The sequence below is a fragment of the Aulostomus chinensis genome, chromosome 18 (genome assembly GCF_037954235.1).
Source record: "Aulostomus chinensis isolate RoL2024-O1b breed Wild chromosome 18, RoL_Achi_v1.0, whole genome shotgun sequence".
In the NCBI taxonomy this organism is placed as follows: Eukaryota; Metazoa; Chordata; class Actinopteri; order Syngnathiformes; family Aulostomidae; genus Aulostomus; species Aulostomus chinensis.
The window spans coordinates 25095801-25121091 of record NC_141337.1 but is presented as its reverse complement, the minus strand read 5'-3'; the positions used below and the strand labels follow the sequence as shown (position 1 = coordinate 25121091).

Below are 25291 nucleotides of genomic sequence, written 5' to 3'. Positions count from 1 at the left end.
AGTGGTATGTAGAGGAATCACAAACAACTTCTGTATTTTGAAAATGAAACGTCAAAATCATGAAAAACTAAAGAATACTGTCAAAAGAGCAAAAATTTTCAAATGAAAAAAATTGTAAATTAAAATAAGTTTTGTCTTTCTTCTAACCTTTTTGTGTCAGACTAGTGTGGTCATGTTTATTCACATAACAAGGAAGCAAACAAAGGAAGCCATACTGTGTGTATCCTTCCAGCCTTCCCATAGTGAAAGCTGATGTGGTATTTGGTTTAAAATATTTGAGAACCACGAGCGTAACACAAACCCTAGTCTTGATCTTAACTTTCCTAGGATCTGATCCTAAACCTGGTGCCAAAATCTAATCTTTACCTAACCTCAATTACAAACTTAGCTCTAACTTTAACCAGAAACACACAAAGTACCACAACTAAGTACACACACACACAGACACACACACACACCATCATCATCGGCAGTCACTCATGGTAGAGTATGACTGTCCTCCTTCTTGGTCCTTGTGGGCCTTCAGGTGGGCGTAAAGGCCAATTCTGGACCCAATTATTCTGGGGCAGTGTGGACAAGGGAATGTAGTGGTGGTGGGTTTGGGTTGGGCCTGTTTGGTGGATGCTCTCTCCTTTCTGAGTCTGCACTTGTGTTTTGCAGCATGGCAGAGGTCAGAATTATATTGTGCAGCACCCTCACGGACAAGGTTTCTCCAGGCGACTCTATCTTTTGCCATGTGTTCCCAGGTCTTTAGTTCTGTGTGGCACTTCTTGAGGTTTATTTTAATGTTATCCTTATACCTTTTCTTTTGGCCTCCAGGGGCCCGCTTTCCTTTAACAAGCTGTGAGTAGAGAACTTGTTTTGGGAGGCGAGATTCTGGCATACGGATAACGTGGCCAGTCCATCGGCGCTGGTTTTGGACAATGATGGTGGTGATGGATTGGACAAAAGCGTCTGCTAAATGAAATTGTAGAATTGTAGAATTGATGGTCAGAATGTCAACCTCCTCCAGGACGCTGGTGTTGGTGTATCGATCTTCCCAACTTATCGACAGGATTTTACGGAGGCATCTCTGGTGGTACGTCTCAAGCGCCTTTAGGTGCCTGCTGTATGTGGTCCAGGCTTCTGACCCATACAGAAGGGCGGGGAGCACCACAGTTTATAGACCAGGATTTTCTTCTTGGCTTGGAGGTCACGGTTCTCGAAGACTTGCTTCCTTAGCTTTGAGAGAGCCCCACAAGCACAGCTGAGGCAATGGTATATTTCATAATCAAGGATAGCTTTTGAGTAGGCTGCCAAAGTATGGAAAGTGGTCCACATTTTGCAGTCTGATGTTGTCGATGGAGATGTTTGGGGGTATGACAGGCGTACTGCTGTTTGGTGGTGGTTGGTGTCGTATTTGAGTCTTCTTTATGTTGACGGCGATACCAAGCTGTTTGTATGCTTTCGTAAATGCAGATAGGATACACTGTAGGTCCTCTTCTGAGAGGGCTACAAGGGCGTTATCATCCGCATACTGCAGCTCCATGATTGACGTTATGGTGGTTTTGCCTTTGGCCCTGAAACGGTTGATGCTGAGGAGTTGGCCATCAGTCTAGTACATGATATTGACTCCCTGAGGCAGATGCTTGCTTGTGAGATGGAGGATGGCAGATGATAAAGATGGAAAATCGTGTTGGAGCGATGACACATCTCTGTTTGACTCCTGTGTCGACCAGGAAGGGTTCAGTTTCGTCTCCACCACCGCTGAGTACCGTAGCTGACATATTGTCATGCAGCAGTCTCAGTACCCAGAATTACTTGTCAGGGCAGCCAATCTTTGCTCGGACCAGCCAGAGGGCCTGACGGTTCACTGAGTCAAAGGCTTTGGTGAGGTCTATGAAGGCCATGTATAATGATAGATTTTGTTCCTGGCATATTTCTTGCAGTTGGTGTGTAGTGAAAATCATGTCTGTAGTGCCTCTGTTTGGGCGAAAACCACTCTGAGACTCAGGAAGGATGCTTTCTGACAGGGGGATGAGCCTGTTTGCCAACACCCGAGCAAGGGCTTTCCCTATGGTGGACAGGACAGAAATGCCACGGTAATTTCCGCAGTCAGCCTTGTCTCCCTTCTTATAGATGGAGATGATTAAGGCATCCCTGAGCTGGGCAGGTCCCAGATTTTGAGAAGCAGGACATGGATGTGCTCAAGAAGATTGGGTCTGCCTTTCTTCAGGACTTCTGCTGGGATACCATCGGGCCCAGCAGCCTTGTGTCAGGACAGGACTCAAAGGAGGACCCAGATTCAGGATAGCGGTACAGGAACAAGTTTTATTGGTGGTTCACCAAAGTCAGAGGAGCGGGCTATGAAAATTACCTGAACCTCTCACGCTCACAAGCACTCACACACACACACTCTCTGACTACCAGGCTAATGGTTATGGATCTAAAAGGGGAAAAGACAAATTCATGAAGGGGGGGGGGGGTATTTAGAAAGAGGATCTAACAAAAATCGACTCTACAAAAGGTAAAGCGCAGCTGACTACTCTGTCTTTGGCTGAAATAAAACTCTAGCTATGCCTCGCTGGCTACTCTATTACTAAACACAAAATTTACAAAACAAACACTGCTCTTGACTTGGATTCCAAAATGACTCTGTGACTGTGGGGCTTCCGTGGTTGACAACGAACAACACTTCTGCGACAAGACAGGGGAAGACAGACATATATACACATGAGGAGCTAATCACACTGATGGAGGACAGGTGTGCGGGGTGCAATAGGGGAGCGTGGAATCAGCTGCATGAGACACAAGAGGGGGCGGGACAGACGCTGACTGACAGGACTGGGGAATGCAGGATGACAACAGGAGGAGAGGCTGGTGCACGCTGTGACTGTGACAACTTGTTGTTTTTCATGTTCTTAATGGCATCCTGCACCTCATCTAGGCTGGGTGGTTCTCCCCTGCTTTCAATGATGGGCTGTAGAGGGAGTTGGTCTAGAGTCCCCATTTCAGGAACAGTGTCCCTGTTTAGAAGGTCCTCATAGAGCTCCTTCCACCTGTTCGCTATTGCCATCTTGTCCTTCAGCAGCAAGAGCCCATCTTTAGAGCGAAGGGGGGTTAGGCAGCGGTAACTTGGACCAGATACCGCTCTTGTGGCATCAAAGAGTCCTCTTGTATCCCCAGAGTCGGCAAGCTGCTGGATCTCCAGAACCTTCTCTGTCCACCACTGGTTCTTCAATTGCCTGACTTGCGTTTGGACGGCTGCTTTCACTTTGGCATGGGCTACTCTTTTCACCTTGCTGTGGATCAGTGTTAATTTTGACAGAATTTTTAATTTCATTTTAGTTATAGTCAGTCATCGAAGACTGGATTTACTTAAAGTCCCATCTTAGTCTTTTAGATTTGAATAATTTTAGTTAAAATTTAGTTTTTTGTCTTTAGTTTTAGTCTCATTTTAGTCTGAAGCAATATGTTTTATTATACTGAGAATTTACACTGAGATTTTATAAAGGGATATGTGATGTTATATAAAAACTCCATACAAAGCATATATTAAACTATTTTTTAAGTCATTTAAACTAAGATTGAACCACATTGCTCTTGTTAATAAGGATAATGATAATAATAATGAAACGTCAGAAGCCTGTTAGAAAAAGAACAAGTTCTTGTTTATTTACTGTATTTGACTTACAAGCCGCAACAGTAAAGCTCCAACTGCGGGATGGCGGGCCTTCAGGTGTCTTTTTAAATTGGTGGTGTTTTTTCCACGAATCTTAAATCCACAATGCTCCCCATCCTTGTCGGGAAAAACACACTCCGTCTTTTGTTCGGTAGGATCATAACAGAAATGTGTCCATAAATCTGCTCGTCTTTTTCTTCCAACTTTCCACGCTGCCGCCAAAGGTGAAGGTATGCTGCTCATCTTCACAGCGTCTCTGCGACATGCTACGTGCACTGCAACACAGCAGAGGGCGGGGCCCGCCAATCAAAAAGTCAGACTGAGAGGTCAAATTTGTTTTGAGATGATTAATTGGTTAAAAAGAAAAGAAATCAAGTCATTAAGGATGGTTGTAACCCCGATAGTTCGGCCGGCCGCCGTCATCCTTTTCGTCACGTTTTTACTCATCAGCCTATCGTGAAAAGCGATTTTGTTTTAATTTTCGTTGTCAGTACTTACGAGTTTTTACATTCTCGTCACAAATTAGTCACAGAATGAAGTGTAGTCAACGAAAAAATTTTGTTTTCGTTTTGTTTGACAAAATTAACACTGCTGTGGATGTCATTTTGCCAAGTGATAAAAGTTTGCCGATTGATGTCAATGGCTTGCTGAATCTCGGCGTCATTCTCATCAAACCAGTCTTGATGTCTCCGCTTTTTGTGACCCAGAATGTTTTTGCAGGAGTTCATGATGGCAGTAGAAAGTGTGCTACAGTGTTTTTCAGTATCTTCTGGATACTGTTGGGGCAGCGCTGTGCTTAGAGCATCCTGCCGCTGTTGTTGATACGTGGTATCATCCAACAGCTCAATGTTGAGCTTTGGCCGGCTCTGTCCTTTCTGCATCCTCCTTTTCCGCATTAAGCAGATAGACATGATGGAGCAAATGAGGCAGTGGTCAGTCCAGCACTGGTCATTGCTCTGGTGTTAAGGAGCGAGGATGCATCCATGATGTTTTGAGATTGTTTTTTTGACGGAAGATTGTGTTGGTGATGACGAGATTGTGCTCTGAGCACTTGGTTAGCAGTAGTATGCCGTTGGAGTTAATGTTTCCAAACCCCTTTTCTCCCCAGTGTGCCCCTCCATAGGTGGTGGTTTCGTCCCACTCTGGCGTTGAAATTTCCTAGCAGGATTGGCTTGTCCTCCTTGGGGACTTCAGATAGAATTTGATCCTGGTCAGCATAGAAGGCCTCCTTAACTTCATCCTGTACATCCAGCGTTGGTGTGTAGGCACTAATAACCATAGCCATCTGACTGCTGTCAAGTGTGAGAAAATGAGCTTTTGATCATGTTCTGTTCATATGGCACCATTATATCAGGAGTTGATTGTGTATAAGTACATGATGTGATTGTTTATGTAAAGTTGTGCAGGCTGCTAGTTGCGCCCGAACTGTCAAGGCTGAATGACGAAAACAACAGGACAAGACGACCTGACTGTGCAGGAGGCAGGAGTACTAATCAAGAAGTGTGATATGCATGAGTGTAAAATTACATATGCAAAAAAGGTGTGGCTTCAAGCATATATTCACTGTTTGTGAATATCTTATTCAGACTCTCTGCTGCACTCTCAAGGTGCATGTAGTGGGGTCTCCAGATATATCTGTGTCTGCTTTGTTGTGTGAAATAAAGTGTTGATTTGTCTAAAGCAGACGACTCTGGTTGATCTCTTCTCATCAATGGACCCGGTGAAGTCGGCGTACTTCAACACAAGCATCAGACGTATGGTCATTAGGCGCTCTTTGAAGCCCACAGTGAGTTCATGGAGGCAGTTGATGAGGCAGTTCTTAATAGCGAAACCCACACCATGGATTCGTGGCTCATCTGCAGACTTCCCTTTCCAAAAGAAAGTACATCCGCCTCTCTCCTCGTTCAGCTGACCTTTATCAGCCAGTCGGGTCTCAGAGAGGACTGCAATGTTGATCTGGAACTTCCTTAGCTCTCTGGAGATGATGGCAGTTCTCCTTTCAGATGGATCACTGGCTTGGTTGTCCGTGAAGGGTCCACACATTCCAGGCTCCAATGCGTAACTGTTTTCTGTTTCTGATCACATGGTGGTGATCCCTCTGGATGAGATATTCCAGACAGGATTTTGCAAGGCGTGCAATGTTTAGGGTACCTTTTCTACCCCCCCCCCCCCTTTCTGGGGTGAGCAGAGTGGATCCTGAATAGGACTGCTCAGTCATGGGTGCAGCGGTAGAGAAGCTCTTTCTGCCTCAGTCCAAGAGTTTAATGACTGACTCTGACACCCACCAGTGGTGGTGCCAGGTTGTGGCTAGCTTCACTGTCCTGCCCCCTTTACCACTTCCTGATGGCCACAGGACTTTGTAATCCGGGATGTAAAATGGATAGGTTCCCAATCGGGAAGATGCCTGCGCGTGATGTCTTTTAGCGTGGGGAGACTGATGCGCCTGCAGCCACAACACAGTCCTTGGCAGAGAGGGGCCTGGATCCAATGGCATGGAATCCATGACGACTGGAGACCACCAGCTATTGCAGCCCTCTTCTGCCTTCAGTGCCATTGTGACTTACAGTGTCATCCTCAGACATTTCCGCCATTGAGGACCTTGGATCGCACTTTGTCTGGGACCTCCCCTTCGACCTTACCGCCATGGTTGAACCTACCAGGAGCTGAAGCACCAGACAGCATTGCTCTTAGGTTCATTGGAACACACAAGGTTCTCCACCGCGGCAAGGTGGCGATCCATGGAGAACACACACACACACACACACACACACACACACACACACACACACACACACACACACACACACACACACACACAAACAAAGTACATGTTACCTTTTATGGGGGACTGGTCATTCACACACATACAAATTTCTTCCAACCATAACTTTAAAGGAACATGTCAGGACATACTTAGTGCTTATTCTATCATTTCAGAGCAGTCAAGCTGATAAGATACCATTCTGTCCTCTTTGATGGCTGACTGCACATTAGTTTATCTCTAATAAACACGCAGTAGGGCATCCTAGCATACCACCTTGAAAGTCATCTAATTCACCTTAAACTTTACCTGTATTAGTAGAACTAGGGTTGTGTTCAACATCTGCTTTCAAAATCCTGATACAAATTATTTGATGTTATTTGAGAATGAGATACATATCCCAAAGAACTGTTCCATGTCAAGTGCCATGTTCTGACACCGCATCTCAAAAGCCCCAATGTCCATCCATTCATCTGTCCATTTTCTATGGCTAATCCTGTTAAGTGTCACCGGGGGGGTGGGGTGGGGGTGGGGGGCTGGAGCCTATCCAAGCAGCTTTCAGGCATGAGGCGGGGTTCACCCTGGATGGATGACAACCATCCGGACAACCAAGCAGTCTCTCTGTGTTTCCACAGATCCACCAGAGCCCCAACCGCCGCCTGCATCGCCCCCCCCTCTCTTATTCCCTACTGTTACACCGGCCTGCGCTCCCCTTCCATGAACCAGTCTGCCATCCAGTCCCCCATCAAGCTGGCTTGCTCTCCCTGCCTCCCCTACCAGAAGCTTCCTTCTTCAGCTGTTATTAACATTTCCGTGTTTCCCACATTTTGTATTGTAAACTGTTTTCTTGTCTGTAACAACATCTACTGCACGTCTGTCCGTCCTGGGTGAGGGATCCCTCCTCTGTTGTTCACCCTGAGGTTTCTCAGATTTTTCCCTGTTAAAAGGGTTTTCTATGGAGTTTTTCCTCAGTCGATGTGAGGGTCTAAGGGTAGAGGATGTTGTTATGATGCCATGTGAAGCCCTTTGAGACAAACTGTTTGTGAAAACGGGCTCTACAAAGAAAATTGCCTTGCCCTTGCCTTGCCATTCACACTCACAGCCACGCCTATGGTCAATTTAGGGTATCCAATCAGCCCAGTCCCCATTTGCATGTGTTTGGGTTATGGGAGGAAGCCAGAGTACCCAGAGAGAACCCACGCAGGCACAGGGAGAACATGCAAACTCCACACACGAAGATCCCGTGCCTGAGCCAGGACTGGAACCTGGAACCTTCTTGCTGTGAGGCGACAGTGCTAACCATTGCACCACGTGTCTCTTATAAGCCCCAGTGTAACCTTGGTAAACAAAAAACTAAAGACTGTTTTGTGGAAATGTATAATTCACTTTTGATGACTTTTGATTATGCTATCAAATTTCATTGTTTGCATTAATTAGAGCTAAGCTAACTAGTAGTAATGCATCACAATGCACACAAAGAAGAGAGAAGGATATCTATCAGCTTGTCTGGCCCTAAAATTGATGGACAGTAAGTGAAAATTGGCATGTTCCTTTAAATAACCCAGAAGTGAATTCTAGTCCAAACCTAACTCTGTAACAACAACAATACAACTAAGTATTTCACCCAAATGGAATAATTTGCCTTTTACTCAGCCAATTTGATCTCACAAACAAGTTAGTGAACACCAGCCTCACTATATTAGCTGAAGGCAAAATTAGATCAGCTACTGACAACAACAATATTATCTTGTATAGCCACATATTTCCAATCCAAATTTCTGTGATATCCTCATCTATTTGAGCAACAAATTTAATTAAAACATCTGTGGTTTGGTGAAAAAAAGCAGGGCCGTAAATAAAGCCTATAAAGCACATGGGCCCTAAAATTAATGATGGCTCCCAATTTTTGGATTCCACAAACATTAAACAAAGCCATAAATGTTTCCTCAACGACACAATTGCAATATATCTATGTCATGCAACTGTCACTACCTCGGTAAAATATCCACTGTCAATGCAATTGACACAAGTTTTGCACCCACCTTTCTATTTATATTTTCAGTAAACAATGTAAACCATGTTTATATATATTTCTCTGCACAGAAAAGCCTGCGCCTTACCTTTCTTTGTACAATGTCAATAAAGTGAATCTGAATCTCTGAATCAAACATGATGGAGAGGAGAGCGGAGTCCAAATCTTGGGGAGAATGGAGAGAGGGGGGAAGTTAGATTTCAAACAAAATTTGCATGTGCTCTTCTTTATATTTTATCAGGAACATTCAATGCATTTGTGGGGTGACTGAATATATATTCATAACAAACACTTTGTGTACTCGAATATGGTCACCAAAAATAATTTAAATCTAGAAATTACAGATAACAACAGATAATTTTGAAACAAATCTAAACATGAAAGTGTGAACAGAAAAGAGAAAAAAAAGTTGTTTTGTGAACTAATATTTTTTTTAATCTTTCTAACAAAATCATGAACTGAGGAATGGACTTGTTGCTATTGATTAGGTAGTAGCACTAAAAGTGCATAATATCTTCTGCAGGACAAAACATGTAAATGGCTCAACAGGCCATTTTCCCAGCAGCCACTTTTACATGTAACTGTAATTAATTCCATTAGTTATGGCTTTGTTCCATTTTATAAGGAGAAGTATGGTGCCTCAAAATAAGATCAATTAAGCCTGTATTTACCTTATGATAACAAGGATAAAAATTATTCATTTTTTCCAGCCCTGCAAATTAATCTTAATAATTTATATGATTATGTAGCTCTTTCAGTTATTGCAAATGTGGTCAGACCAAATGGATAATGCATAATGGTAGTGAAATTTACAGTTAACTCAAGGACTCAGAATTAAAAGTACACTTCACTGGCACCTTTAATTTCAGAAGCCAACAGACTCTTAGCCATTGGAAACTTGCCCATATTTCATATAATTATGCAAGGTTGACAGTTGGTTTGACTATGACAAGTCCAACCGTGATGCATAGACAGCGGCCCATTGCTGCAATGGAGAAAGGGGGGAGGGGAGAAAAAAGTACTACCAAAACCCCTGCTCGGAAGGCTATTCACGGAAGATGGTGTGACTTTGTACGATGATAGAGAACGGAATAAACCTGGTGTTGGATGAAAAGGATGCAGGTAAAACTACAATAAAGGAAGCGCTGCTGTGTGAGCAGCTCCAGTAAATCTTTGCAGCCATAGAAACAGAGCCTGGGAGAAATGCGGAGGAGGCGGGGGCGCCTCACACTTATGATCCGCCCCCAAGTTGCAGCACGAGCCATTAAGCGCTACGAGCTGGGCCAGCTGTAGGGTGCGCTGGCGCGCACCCCCCCCCCCCCCCACTACCTCCGCCCCCATGCATAGAAAATCATTACGAAATAAAACGCAGGAACGCACGCAGAGGGATGGCTGCAGTAACGGCAAGGTAGCGGCACCAGATTCTACTTAGCACGGATTGAACACTAGAAAATCATTTAGCCTCCATCAGCGTCTGAAGAGAACCCGCGAGGGTGTTGCTGTTGCACTGTTCTCGAGGACCACCGCTGTATTTCATTCGTTGGGTCGTTGTTGTGGAGCACATCTGTAACGGAGCCTTCGGTTGAACGTGACCGAACCGCCGAAACGGACTTTCATCTCTGTAGGCCAGAACGCCGTTATTCGGCTCTACAGCGGACCAGTAGCCCTCATATAGTGGGTTTATAGGTGGAGGGAACCCGAGCGCATCCCCCCATCCCACCCAGCACCCCCCCCCCCCCCAAATCTATCTCACCACAGTCAAATGCCAAAGCGTTAGGGGGTTCGTCTTCTCAGACAAGAGGGGGTAGGCTGATCGTGGCCGCCCTAAACGCGCCCTCCGCGTGGTGTTGAGGCTGGGCTCGAGCGCCGCTGTGTCGGAGGATGCTGGTGGAGTAGAGCGGCTCGGGGCCGAAGATGGGGAAGGACCAGGAACTGCTGCAGGCGGTAAAAACCGAGGACCTGCTCACCGTGCAGAAGCTGCTGCATAGGCCCCGGCCAGGGAAAGCAAGTAAGGCATTCTGTTCCTGCCTACAAGGAATATAAGATAACTCACTGTTTGTCACTATCAGTTATAACTAATGATGTGTGTGTGTGTGTGTGTGTGTGTGTTTGAGTGACCACGTACGTGGGTAAGAGAGAGAGAGACAGAGAGAGAGAGAGAGAGAGAGAGAGAGAGAGTTGTATGCATCATCAGAGACGATCAGTGGTGTGACTTGAAACAGACAGCCCATCTTGAGACTCCCCTCTGAGTGCACTGCAGCAGAGAGGGTGGTGGTGGTGGAGATAGGGTGGGGAGAAGAGTTTTGAGTGTGTGTGTGTGTGTGTGTGTTAGTGTGTGTGTGTGTGTGTGTGTGTGTGAAAGAGAGAGAGAGAGAGAGAGAGTGAGAGAGAGAGAGTGGTTGGACATGTGATTTGCATGGTGACCCTGTCTCACAAGTGAGCAAGTGAGGAATGGAGCCTAGTGATTGAAGTTCAATACCCCCCCCCCCCCACACACACACACACAAAGACACACCTTGTATTTTTTGTACATTTAAACGTATGAAAACAGTCATGTTGTGCTTCCTCTTTGGACTCTGTCTATGACTCGGCTCTTCTAGTTGTTTATCTTGTGCAGGGGATGGAGCACTTTAGCATCCAACAATGTTTCATTTCTACAGCCCACTCTAATGTGTGGGCAAGAGCTAGCTGCAGATAGATTCCCTCTGTAGAGGCTGCTGGAAGAATACATACTGATATTCACTGGCTTATGCAGTAATCTACGTACAAGTAGGGTTACTTTAGGGAGCAATGCAGAAATGATTCTGTCTCTGTTTGAAAAAAAATCTAAATCATTCCTTTTTACTGTGGGATAAGCTTCTTTCTAGCCATCCAAATTTATTTCATTATTGAGTTGCAAAAATTGTTCCCTTCGTGTAGATGTGTAGCTTCCCCTAACAGCAGGTAGGCCAGAAAAAAAAATGGCCCAGGCCACAACACATTAATAAATATTTCTGTTTTTTTTAAATAATCTATAGAATGAACCCATGGAAGGCTATTCCCATTTAAAACCAGCCATAATATTTTGAATCATCCATGTTAAAGAGCCTTCATATCCAAACAGGTGTTTGCAGTTATTCTGGTTTCCTGGGCCTGTGAAGTTGAGCAATACTAGATTTTGTGCCGATATTTGATATGTTGATTTTTATTTTACATCTGATTTAGCTGATATTTACAAATTCTGTTTTATTATATATATATATATATATACATATATACATATATATACACATATATATATATATACATATATATATACATACATATATATATATATATATGTATGTGTGTGTATGGCTGCACGGTGGTGCAGTGGTTAGCACTGTGACCTCACAGCAAGAAGGTTCGGGCTTCGAGTCCCTGCTCGGGCACGGGATCTTTCTGTGTGGAGTCTCCATGTTCTCCCCGTGTCTGCGTGGGTTCTCTCCGGGTACTCCGGCTTCTTCCCACCATCCAAAAACATGCAATTGGGGACGAGGCTGATTGGATTCGCTAAATTGACTGTAGGTATGAATGTGAGTGTGAATGGTTGTTCGTCTCTCTATGTTGGCCCTGCGATGGACTGGTGACCTGTCCAGGGTGTACCCCGCCTCTCGCCCGTTGACGCTGGGATAGGCTCCAGCCCCCCCGCGACCCTTAATGTGTAGGAATAAGCGGAAGATGACGATGGATATATATATATATATATATATATATATATATATATAGATAGATAGTTCATTCTGGAAAACATGTAAAACATTCTGAACTGGAAAAGTGATGCATCCATTTTCTATACCACTTATCCATTAAGGGTCGCGGGATGAGGGGGTGTGGGCTGGTGCCTATTCCAGCTGACTTTGGGCGAGACGCGGGATGCACCCTGGAAGGGTCGCCAGTCTGTCGCAGGGCCAACACAAAGAGACAATCATTCACACTTTCTACCACACCTATGAACAATTTAGAGTCACCGACTCTTTGGACTGTGGGAGGAAGCTGGAGTACCTAGAGAGAACCCACACAGGAACAGGGAGAACATGCAAACTCCACACGGAAAACCTGAAACCGTCTTGCTGTGAGGCAACAGAGGCGCAGTGCCATGGAAAAAGTAATGTCTGTCTTTATTTCCAAATTATTTGGAAATGACCATGAACCATCTATTTACTGCATTGTTTGTTTTTGTTGTTGCATGCTGTGAGTTTTTTAAGTTCTTCAGTCCAAAATGTCGGATAATGCTGTCTGCCAATGTTGCAATGGATGACCATTTAGCTTTCTCATCTCCTCATGTAAATTATTAGTCAGAAAAAAGCTCTCTTCACAGCGGCCATTTTTGAAATGCAATTGCAAGGCAAACACAGGTGTAATGAAAAATAGGAAAAAATGATTTTATTCCATTTAAGCACGTCAAATGTTGTGCATGCTGCCCTATTGGATGACAATGACACACTACATAGAATGTGATCATGACTGTCATTAATGACGACTGTGTCTACTTTGCAAAGACGTGGAAATGTCTCCTTTTAAAAACTCATATATACAGTATAGAGTATACTGTATATAGACACTATCACAGTTATATACACCCCAATTTGTGCATATAAGCAAATGTGAACACAACCCTTCACCTTTTTATGCATCTTTTCATCTTTGTCAAACTTAGTCATGGTAAGGATGCATGCTTGTATTCTTCTTGACTGGATTAGAGGGATGAACATAACAGGAGGAAACAACACAAGAATAAAAAATGTATCATTTCAGATCAGAGTAAACGTGTTGAGAGAATTCAAGCTAATTCTGGGAGGGTCTCTTTTTAGTTTGAATTTTGTGACCAGGCTGAAAAATATTGCATAATTTTGTGTTTAGAAAACCTTTGGTTTTGGTCTGAACTAGTGTTTTGCAGGGAACTAATTTAGCTCCCTGCCCCTGGCAAAGCTCCCTCTGCAGTGAAGTAAAGCATATTGCCTCTGTAGGAACTTGAAGGGTGCTCTGTACTCCAAGAAGCACCAAAAACAATTTATGAAGATTCCAGTGGGGCACAGCACATACAGGAAATCCCTTGGATTAAAGATAGTCTGCAGACTGTCTCATAGAAAATATAGGCACCCCTGGACTGAAAAAGGCATGGTAGGGTCAAGCACACAAAGGTAGAGCATCCCAAAATGGAGTGCTGAACTCAGTGGAGTACATTCACATCTCAAAACATTTTTTAGGCCTTTGTGAAGTACACTTCAGCAGGCAGTTACTCTCATGTTACTTTACATCAGAGTAGAGATATCCCCTCAAGCAGGATTTACAGGCAACAGTGGTGTTCACAGTTGTGCACCATATGGAATCAATCCTCAGTGGATTGCAGTGCACAGTGACAATTGGAGCGACGTTAAGCAGATTGTACCAGTGACAGAGGACAGCAGCAGCGCGCTCTGTAGTCTGACAGTATATTTGACAAAGATGTTGCCCACTTTGTCATCTCACAATACATTGATCAGCTATAACATTAAAACCATCAGCCTCATTTTGTGTAGCTCCCCCTCATGTCACCAGAAGTGCTGGCATGGACTCCATAACACCTCTGAATGTCACAGCAGATCCATTTTTTCAAAAATTTGTTTGACAGGGACTTCTCTTTGGCATCTGACCAGGCAAGCTATCCCTTGCTCCCACTTGTATATGAGCCTTGGGGGAACCATATTTGGTAGATTCTCACCACTGCTCAAAAGGAAGACGCCACAAGGCTTGCTATTTTGGCTCTGACATGGTCATCCAGCCTCATCAAATTCTCTCTAAACTCAGATGTTTGCCCATTTTTCCAAACATCAAATGCATAACTGGCTGTTCAAATGCTGCTTCATTTATCACCCCCCTTAACATGTGCCACTGCAGCAAGGTAATCTATTTTACTCACTTTTGTTGACAGTGATTTTAATCTTGTGGCTGACTGGTGTAGTGGGTCACACTTAACTTGCACTGCAGCATTTAACGATACTGTGAGGGTAAAACCAAATTCTGGTCATAACCCTAGTGTGTCAAATTAACAGGGAAACCTTATGCTGTAACACACAACCTTGGGTCTGTTTACTGGTGGGAGGAAGCCGGAGTACCAGAGAGAACCCATGCAGGCACAGGGAGAACATATAAACTCCACCCAGAAATATCCCGTGCCTGAGCCGGGGCTCGAACCTGCAACCTTCTTGCTGTGAGGCGACAGTGCTAACCACTGCAGCATCATGCCGCCCCCATGTGAAATTCTTGAAACATTTTGACTCCCATATATCTCGTATTCTGGTTTGAGAGAGTGGGAGTCATTTAAAACAGTATTTACAATTTGTTATCTTCTTACAAGTAATGGAGCATGTTGGGTTACCAGTTATTCATCTTGGCTGTCTTAAACATTTGCGGGTCCATCTTGGGGTTAGCCCAGATATTATGGTTGGCGATACCATCTAGAATAAATGCAGGATCAAGAACAATCCCTGCTCCAATCTGAAGTGCTCTCAGTAAATTTCAGTATTACTTTGAAATTTGTTATTGTATTATTAGCAGCTACCAGCTACCACCACAGAAACTGATTTGGATGAGACACTTACTTCCTTTAGACATTTCATTTACTGTTGCAAAAAGCAGATTCCCATGTTTTTCTCTGTTCCTGAAAAGGGGAGTGTTTCAGGCACTGATATTACATAAGAGGCTAAGAAGACTGCTCTTTCTGTGTAAAGCAAAACAAACAAACAGGGCAGAGGAAGCAAGGTAATAGTGACAAAGCAGAGCTGAAAATCTCACACAGACAGCAGGGAGTATGTTTAACTAAAGGGTGATATTAACACATGCCTGTTTATCATTTAGTACTAAACATAGAAGTCACTGGACAGCTGTGCATATGTGTTGGGAGGTTGTTTGTGACAGAAGGAGAGAAATGTGTGTGTCATTTGTAATGGTATATAAAAGTAAAAGAGCATGCACGTCAGTTTGGTGTGTGTGTGTACATTTTTTATCCTTTTGTAACACCTGTGTGTGTGTGTGTGTGTGTGTGTGTGTGTGTGTGTGTGTGTGTGTGTGTGTGTGTGTGTGTGTGTGATAGAGGTGAATGTGAGTGGACAGCATGTCGAGCCTGAGTAGAAGTAAATGAGTTGCAGCAGGGCAGAGCCTTTGATAGGCCCATTACACACACACACACACACACACACACACACACCTGGCACCATCTGGAGAAGAGCCACACAAGGTCATTTGGGCTTGTGTATGTTGTTTGTGCACATAGAGTAGACCTTGATTGTGGCCTTTCACTATTTGTCTTCCAGGTGGGTGGTGTAATGAGTATTGATAGTTGTTTATTGTATGTCATTAAAGTATTTTTTTGTGTTTTGTGTAGAGGAAAGAGATTTGTCTGCGTTGCATCAGTGGAATAATTGTGATTCACCCTGTTTCTATCTTATTAGCCTGAAGTGATGCTAATGGTCACAGAGCACTCTTGATTCCATCCTGCATCTCCCCCTCTCTTTCTCTACCCCTTTCTCTCTGTGTTGATATGTGAGGCTAGCAGAGGAGTGGAGCAGATGATTGCATCCACACCACTGCACATTCACAAAGGAGCAGGCAGGCAGAGTGGAATCTGTGCATGCTTTTGGCTTGGGTCTTCATATTGGTTAAATGCATAGTGAGAAAAATATGATGGAAAGAAACACATTTTGTGTGTTGCATGTATAAGAATTCATGTTGTCATCATAACTTGTGTTGCAGTGATATAGATGTGAGGCCATTTTCACAGTTGACAATTTGATTAGTCATTGCCGGTTGAAAACAGGTTTCACTGTCAACAAAAATGATTTATGGTCTTGTTCCATTTAGATGGGACGGGGGGCTGGTATTGACATGGGCTGGATCATTGTTATGAATATAAGATGCTCATTAGCCTAGGACCATAATATAATTTTATTAATTACACCTGTATTTATCCTGCTAAATTCCCGATTGTCACGATTATCACTATTGTCACGAAATTGACAATGAAAGACTAAAAAAAGACAATGGAGTGCAATGACTTTTCTCCTTTGGTGTAGGTGTGACTTAATTGTGCTCACTATCTATGATATTTCACAATGACTGCTGTGAAATGGGCCTGTCAATACAGAGAAGTGACTAACTACCTCATCATCACCTGTATGAACTGAAGGAAATTAAGGTCAGGTCAATATTTCAACTGATTTTTGTCAATTACAGTATTGAGAGAGGGGCTAGCCAGAAGTCCAACATTATGTTTGCTACAACTAGCCACATGACAACGTCAAAGGCACAACAGTAAACTGCAAAATATAGTTGGAATTAAAATGACAACTTGTTTGAGTGCAAAGCAAACACATTTCTTGTGTTTTACCACAGAGGGGCAGTGGTTAACACTGTTGACTCACAGCAAGAAATTTCTGTGGTGAAATTTGCAAGTCAGCTGGGACATATCTCTGCAAAATCATAATGTTCTCCCCCTGCCTGTGGCGTTTTGGCGTCAGAGTTGTGAATGTGAATATACAGTATATCAGCCCTGTTATAGACTGGCAACCTGTCCACAGTGTATGCTGCATCTTATCTCATGACGGCTGGGAATGGCTCTAAATCCCTGTAACCCTTTACAGGATGAGCAACAATGGTTGACGATGGATGATACATTTCACCACAAAACTGTCATGTAGACTGACAGCAAATGCATTTCTTGGAGCTCTCAAAAACCTCCCACTTTCAGAGGGGAGTATTCCAGGTTTGCTGGCATTCAGTCACCTCTCCCATGTTACAGCTAACAAGAAACTTCCTTAGTTTGTCATGAATTCATGATAGGAAAACACCCCCAGCTCATTCATTTGCCAAATGTAGCTGATGGATGTTTATGTGGTGTATGGTGATTTCTAAGAGGCTGTCATATATAAGTTGGAGTGTGGGTTTTAAACAGAATTTGCCAGCTGGTCATGACTGCTCATGTAAAGTGTAGAGCTGGAAGAGTTTTAGTTTAAAGTTTTTGGATTTTTGAGTAAATGGTTCAAAAAAGAAGACATGGATTACATTGGACAATGTATTTGATTGTTTGAAATGTACGATCAGTGGGTTTTTCTCAGGCAGCATGTAGCTGGTATTTTCTGAATTTGGGATTCACCAAGAATCATGCGGGGGAAAGAAACGAATTTGAGACATCTAACGTCAAGTACTTGATGAGCAAAAGGACACTTTTTTGATGTGATATCATCTTAAACAACTATACCCCACCAAAACACAAAAAACAATAAGAAAAAACAAAGGGATAATTTTGCTGTGAGGCAAACAGGACATGGAGGAAAAAGATGAGTAATGTCTTGTAGTCAAGGATGTTTTTAGATGAGGGAGTGAGACAGTTGGAGGAAGGGTGATGAAAGGCAGAAAGTAATGAAAGAGAGAGGGAGCCAGGTGATGAAATGCAGGGATGGCTGAATGGTGTCATTGCTTCCTCACTTTCTTTCTGTTTGCGTATGGCTGTAAGCTCATAAAGCTTGTCTGTCTCATTCGTACACAGTTGCTCATTATACACTGCAAAAGTAACGTCCAGGTTTAAAAGGGTCAGTGGTGAATATATATATATATATATATATATATATATATATATATATATATATATATATATATGTATATATACTGTATATATATATATATACTGTATGTATATATATATATATATATATATATATATATATATATATATATATATATATATATACAGTATAATAGCCCATGAATGAGTGTGTGTGTGTTTGTATGTTTGTATATATATATAGCCACACAGAAAGATCCCATGCTCGAACCAGGGCTCGAACCCAGAACCTTCTTGCTGCAAGAGGGGACGAGGCTAATGGTAACTAATTTGACGGTAGGCGTGGCTGTGAGTGTGAATGGTTGTCTGTCTATATGTGTTGACCCTGAAACAGATGCTGTCAAGTTGGATTCTCTCTGCACAGCCCTCAACCTTTTCTCGCTTTGAATCTCCTTTCCACTTTAACTTGACCCCATGACATTGTCCATTGGGGTCAAGATAAGAAGTAGAAAGGAAGAGGCGATAAGCTGGACTTTTGAATGCCAATCAGGTGTGGTTAAAGTTCAGATTGGGCCTCAAGAAAACAGTAGGAACACTGGGCAGGAGGGAACCCAAAATACACAACACATAATTAATTCCCAATTAAATATCATAAAGTTCATAAAGAAAGTCATCAGTTCATATATGACAATAACAGTTTGTAATAGTAGACAAAATAGTTAATCATGATTTCTAGATTATTTATTTATTTATTTGATTATTATTTATTTAATTTATTGATAGACAATATTACAATTCACATAGTATTTACAAACATATTGAATCCAATGAAGTCACAGAAAATAAAAGCCATTTGCAGGTAGGTTGGGTGAAGGTCAGCTAGCTTTGACTTGAACTTATGTAAGCTTCAGTGAGGAAACTTGCAGGACTCTTTTCAAACCACCCTAGGGTGAAACTGCACATTACATAAGAAGAATCTGCAGTGGGCAATCATCAGAGAAAACAGGAGGAAGCCAGACAAACTCTTGTGACTGATTAGCAGTTGTCTCTTGACCGTTAATCAGTTTATATTCCCTATTCCTATGGGGATAGACCCATGCCCTCAAACGTCAGGAACGATATATATTGACTAGATGTGTGGATATATCTGGCTACACCACTTCTAATAAGACTAGATCTTCATGTCCATCATTGGTATGCTTTGTGATTCTGGGTGGTATACCTAATAGACCATGTTCATGATAAATACGCTGACCATATGATGAAGCAATATTGATAAGAAACACAGCTTCCAGATGCCTCCACATTATACCTATGTGGTATGTGCCTGTCACAGGGACCTTTTCATTTGACCACCAAGGTCTTTTCATTTTATCCTTGAGTCCCAGTGAAATTTTGAAACAAATCTGAAGAAATTTTCCTTTGCCATTCCAATTAACCACTCCATCCATCCATTGTCTTCCGCTTATTCCTACATTAAGGGTCATGGGGGGCTGGAGCCTATCCCAGTGTCAACAGGCGAGAGGCAGGGTTCACCCTGGACAGGTCATAACAGGGCCAACATATAGACAGACAACCATTCACACTCACATTCATACCTACAGTCAATTTAGAGCATCCAATCAGCCTAGTCCCCAAATGCATGTCTTTGGAATGTGGGAGGAAGCCAGAGTACCCAGAGAGAACAGGCACAGGGAGAACACACAGAAAGAGCCCCTGCCCGAGCCGGGACTCGAACCCAGAGCCTTCTTGCTGTGAGGCCACAGTGCTAACCACTGCACCACCGCGCAGCCCAATGAACCACTCTTTTAATTCAAATAATATATATCTTTTAATTGAGAATTGTTAAGATTTTCTGTAAATTAAGATATTAAGTCAAACTGAAAAGTTGTTGTGTTGAAGAGAGGCTGGACCTCTAGGTGAACAGACTTGAAAAGATAGTCTGGCTCAGAGCTGGTGGAAGTGGCTGGGGAGAGGGCGGTCTGGGTTTCCTTGCTGAGGCTGCTGCCCCACGGCCCGGACAAGCGGAGGAGGACGACGATGATGAGGAAGAGGATAAGGACGCTATGATCTCCAATAGAACGCTACAATAACATCTATTGTTAGCTGCCTCTCCTTGCTGCACAAAACAGTAATTGAAAAGGCAAGTTCCTATGTTGGTTTTAAAAGCACCAAGACAGTTCGCACTTGGTATTCGCCCACCAACAACCTGCGCCGATGGTGCTAAGCCTGCTGAAATATAAATAGAAGACACTAGGTCGTGCATCAGCAAATAATGGCTTGTTATTTACTTGCTTTATTAAACCGTCACTTGAACAAAGTAAGGAGCCTGTTTCTGTGTTATTTTTGATAAACCAGCTCTGAATGATCCCCACTGCTGGCTGCAGTGTGCAGAGAGAGAGCAGAGATAAGGCTTACAAATGAGGCAAGTACACGATGGAAACAAAACACATTCAGCAGATTGGCTGCAACGACTTGTTAAGCCTTGGTAACTTACTTTTCGGCAGTAACTAGAGCCCAATGTATATGGAATTACACGTGGAAAATGGAGCAGATATGTGTTTTGTCATATGTCATGGTAACTTGTGGTGAAAGCCATCCAAATTCTACCTGGTTATATTTTTTAGTTTTGAATAAGAAGACCTTATTAATGCCACACAAGGGACATCAAAAGTTTAAGCAGCATTTACAGACGGAAGAAGAAATGATAATATAATTTAAAAGAAAGAAATTTTATGAATGAAAGAAAGAAAATGTATTTATTAATCAAATGAACAAAAACATAAACAGATATTAACATTTATATTGGACAAAATAAATAAATTAATTACAGTTAATAAAATAAATATTTACATGGGGGCTGCATGGTGGTGCAGTGGTTAGCACTGTGGCCTCACAGCAAGAAGGTTCGAGTCCTGGCTTTGGCGCGGGATCTTTCTGTGTGAGTTTGCATGTTCTCCCCGTGCCTGCGTGGGTTCTCTCTGGTACTCCGGCTTCCTCCCACCGTCCAAAGACATGTAATTTGAGGACTAGGCTGATTGATACTCTAAATTGACCGTAGGTATGAATGTGAGGCTCCAGCCCCCCCCCCCCCACCCCCCCGCGACCCTTACTAGTAAGGAATAAGCGGAAGACGACGATGGATGGAAATATTTACATGATATTGAAAAATAGGAATATGTTATTAAGGCCTGAGCCTGAATGTACTTCAGGCGAAGACCCTATTATGTTTGTTGCACCTGTATTTTGCACATTGATGGAAAAACAGTAATGAGAAATGTTTGAGTGTGCAGTTGTACAGCTTGATGGCTGCAGGCAGGAATGACCTGCAGTAGCGCTCCTTCTTGCACTGAGGGTGCAGCAGTCTGGAACTGAAGGAGCTGCTCAGGGTCTCCACAGTGTGGTGCAGGGGGTGGGAGGTGTTGTTCATGATGGATGTCATCTTGGCAAACATCCTTCTGTCCGCCACCTCCTGAATGGAGTCCAGTGAACAGCCCAGGACAAAGCTGGCTCTCCTCATCAGTTTTTCCTTTCTCTTCCTGTCCCTGTCTGTGACTCCACTAACCCAGCACACGATGACGTAGCACACTGCAGAGGCCACGACAGTATCATAAAAAGTCCGGAGTAGGGCCCTGGTTACCCAGAAGGTCCTCAGTCTCCTCAGCAGGTGGAGGCGACTCTGGTCCTTCTTGTAGAGGGCATTGGTATTATCAGTCCAGTCCAGTTTATTGTTCATGTGAACACCCAGGTACTTGAATGAGTCCACTATCTCTAAGTCCGAGCCCTGGATGTTCACAGCTGTGTGTGGGAGAGGTTTCCTATGGAAATCAATCACAATCAATCCCTTGGGCTCTCATTTTTACTTTATTTTTCAAAGAAAGCTGTCTTATTTTCAGCCAGTTGTCCACACTTTTTTCAGCCAGTAAATTAAAAGTCATTGGTTATTTTCTCTGCTGCTTAGTGGAAATTTGTCCTTGTAACCCTGTAATGTCTGTATACGGATGTGTTTATGCAGCATTTGGAGCATTAACAATGGCTTGGAGATGGACTTAGCCAATCACAATCAAGGGTTGTAAGTACCTATCTTATAATTAATGTTTGCACATGTGATCTGTCTTAATTGACAATTCAAAATCTGTGAAAGACCTGTGGACAGGGGTTTCGGATTATTAGATGTAATGTTGACAGGGTTGTGTTATTATTATTCAATGAAGTTTTGACTCTCTGCAAACAATGCAGGATGAACGATGAGCAATTGCATCTGCATGTGTTGCATTTTGGATGTCCACTGAAAGTAAGTAAGTGTAATGTTTAGATCAGGGTCTGAAGCTGGCAATGAACAACCACCACCACCACCCAACCCATGAATATTTCAGCCTGTACTTGTAGTGTCTTTGGCTGAGGGTATGCCTCTCCTGCTGATTTGGAGGAAGATATGTGGGTCAGGCTCAGACATCTTTTCATGGAAGCTTAAACTCCTCTAAAATATGCATGCAGTTGTGAAGGGTAGAGATTATCAGTGAACCTGTGACCTTCAGGCAGTCTGAATCCAGTCCTTGATCAGCTAGGTAACTACTGACCAAGCGTGAAGCCTCTTTCCTCTTTACAGACACACACAAACACACACACACACACACACACACACACACACACACACACACACACACACACACATTCACAGTTTATACCAATTGCAGGGACATGGTTACAGCAGGATGGAGTCATTTCTAAGCTGACCAATTACCCTGCTTTTCATTCATAAATTATATTCAACACATGACATGCAACAGGGCAGGACCCAGATTCAGTAGTGTCACAGATTTGCCCTGATCCTTGCTTCAGAGCAGATGGCTACCTTGATCAGAGGGGAACTCCACATGCTGTACATACTGTACATGCTGGAAAATGTAAGTGGCATCTCTGTGGGGATTTGCATGTCATTGAACTAAACAGGATCTTATTGGGGGTTCTGATGTGTACAGTGGTGCCTCTGTCTCTTACACCACTTACACACACTATCTTACAATCATCAATCAATGATGATCATCATAAATCAATTAAATAATTAAACATCTGCTGCTGCTTGATTGATGATGGCAACCTTGTTGACCAGATAGCAAAAACTGCATGTTCTTGCTTTCTCACATAAAACCAGTTGGTTTAGCTGATTTGGTGACAAGAATGTTTCAATCTTGAGTTCCAAGAAGTTTGTCCCCTCAGGCAAGGCAAGGCAATGCAATTTTCTTTGTAGAGCCCGTTTTCACCACCAGTTTGTCTCAAAGGGCTTCACATGGCATCATAACAACATCCTCTGCCCTTAGACCCTCACATCGACTGAGGAAAAACTCCATAGAAAACCCTTTTAACAGGGAAAAATATGAGAAACCTCATGGTGAGAAACACAGGAGGGATCCCTCACCCAGGACGGACAGTTATGCAGTAGATGTTGTTACAGACAAGAAAACAGTTTTATTTACAATACAAAATGTGGGAAACATGGAAATGTTAATAACAGTTGAAGAATGAAGCTTCTGGTAGGGGAGGCAGGGAGAGCAAGCCAGCTTGATGGGGGACTGGATGGCAGACTGGTTCATGGGAGGGGAGCGCAGGCCGGTGTAACAGCAGGGAAAAAAAAGGGGGGGGTAGGAGGGGCGATGCAGGCGGCAGTTGGAGCAGAGAGATGGAGCTCTGGTGGATCTGTGAAAACACAGAGAGACTGCGAGACACCAAGGCCAAACTATAAAGTGCAACAAGAAATGGGAGTGACAGTTCCAAAAATGTGTGGGGAGGAGAGGAGGAGAGAGGAGAGGAGAGGAGAGGAGAGGAGAGGAGAAGAGAAGAGAGAAGGGAAGGGCTCCATGTAACCTGATGTGTCCCCCAGCAGTCTAAGCCTATAGCAGCATAGCTATCAATGGTTCAGAGCTACCTGAACCAGTCCTAACTGAATCCTCTGTCATAAAGGAAAGTCTTAAGCCTGGACTTAAACGTAGTTAAAGTGTCTGCCTCTCTGACCCATGGAGAGAGCTGGTTCCACAGTAGAGGAGCCCGCTAACTAAAGGCTCTACCTCCCAGTCTGTTTTTAGAGATACTGGGAATCACTAAAAGACCTGCATTCTGGGAGCAGAGTGCTCTGGTAGGACAGTAGGGACGAATGAGTTCTTTCAAATAGGATGGAGCTTCATCATTGAGAGCTTTGCAGCAGAAGGATTTTGAAGTAGATTCTAGATCCTACAGGAAGCCAGTGGAGAGAAGCTAAAGTGGAGAGATGTGTTCTCTCTTCTTAACTCCCGTCAAAACCCTCGCTGCAGCGTTCTGGACCAGGTGGAGACTCTTTAGAGAGTATTTAGGACATCCTGACAGGAGAGAGTTGCAGTAGTCCAGCCTAGAAGTGATAAATGCATGCACCAATTTCTCAGCATCACTCTGGGAAAGGATATTCCTAATCTTAGTGATACTGCGCAGATGGAAGAAGGCGGTCCTTCACATGCTTTCTGTGGAAGCTGAAGGAAAGGTCCTGGTCAAAAATGACTCTCCAAGGTTCCTTGCAGTTGTACTCGGGGTCAAGGTGATGCCATCTAGAGTAGTGATCTGATTAGAGAGTGTGTCCCTGAGGTGTTTAGGTCCAAAAATGATTACCTCAGTTTTATCTGAATTGAGCATTAAGAAGTTAGAGGACATCCAGGATTTAATGTCTTTCAGGCAGTATTGCAGATGAGTAAGCTGGCTTGTGTCGTCTGGCTCCATCGACAAGTAAAGTTGTGTGTCATCTGCATAACAGTGGAAGTTGATCGAGTGCTTCCGGATTATGTCACCTAATGGGAGCATGTAAAGAGTGAAGAGAATCGGTCCTAAAACCGAACCCTGTGGTACACCATATGTAACTCTGCTATACTCCGAATGGTCATTATTAACATTAACAAACTGAAACCTGTCAGATAAGTAGGACTTAAACCATTTTAGGGCAGTTCCTTTAATCCCAACGTCATGGTCTAGTCTCTGTAGCAGGATGCTGTGGTCGATGGTGTCAAATGCAGCACTGAGGTCCAAAAGGACAAGCACAGAGATGAGACCTCTGTCTGAAGCTATGAGAAGATAATTAGAGACTCTGACCAGTGCTGTTTCAGTGCTATGGTGTTCCCTGAATCCAGATTGGAAGGCTTCAAAGAGCTTGTTGCTGTGCAGATGTTCATGTAGCTGCTCCAGGACAACCTTCTCAAGGATCTCGGAGATGTAGGGGAGGTTGGATATCGGCCTATAGTTGGCTAACACATCTGGTTC

The 25291-nt window shown here is 43.4% G+C and overlaps 1 protein-coding gene across 9 annotated transcripts in view; it reads left to right on the top strand.

Moving 5' to 3' along the window:
- Positions 1–9829: 9829 nt before the first annotated feature.
- The window catches only part of caskin1 (CASK interacting protein 1), a 163432-nt gene continuing 147970 nt past the window's right edge, over positions 9830–25291 (top strand). For all 9 annotated transcript variants that reach the window (XM_086186250.1, XM_086186249.1, XM_086186248.1 and 6 more), the window contains exon 1: positions 9830–10462. In XM_086186250.1, the coding sequence (XP_086042376.1) occupies positions 10369–10462 (94 nt within the window). In that variant the 5' untranslated portion in view covers positions 9830–10368. The remainder of the gene's footprint in view (positions 10463–25291) is intronic.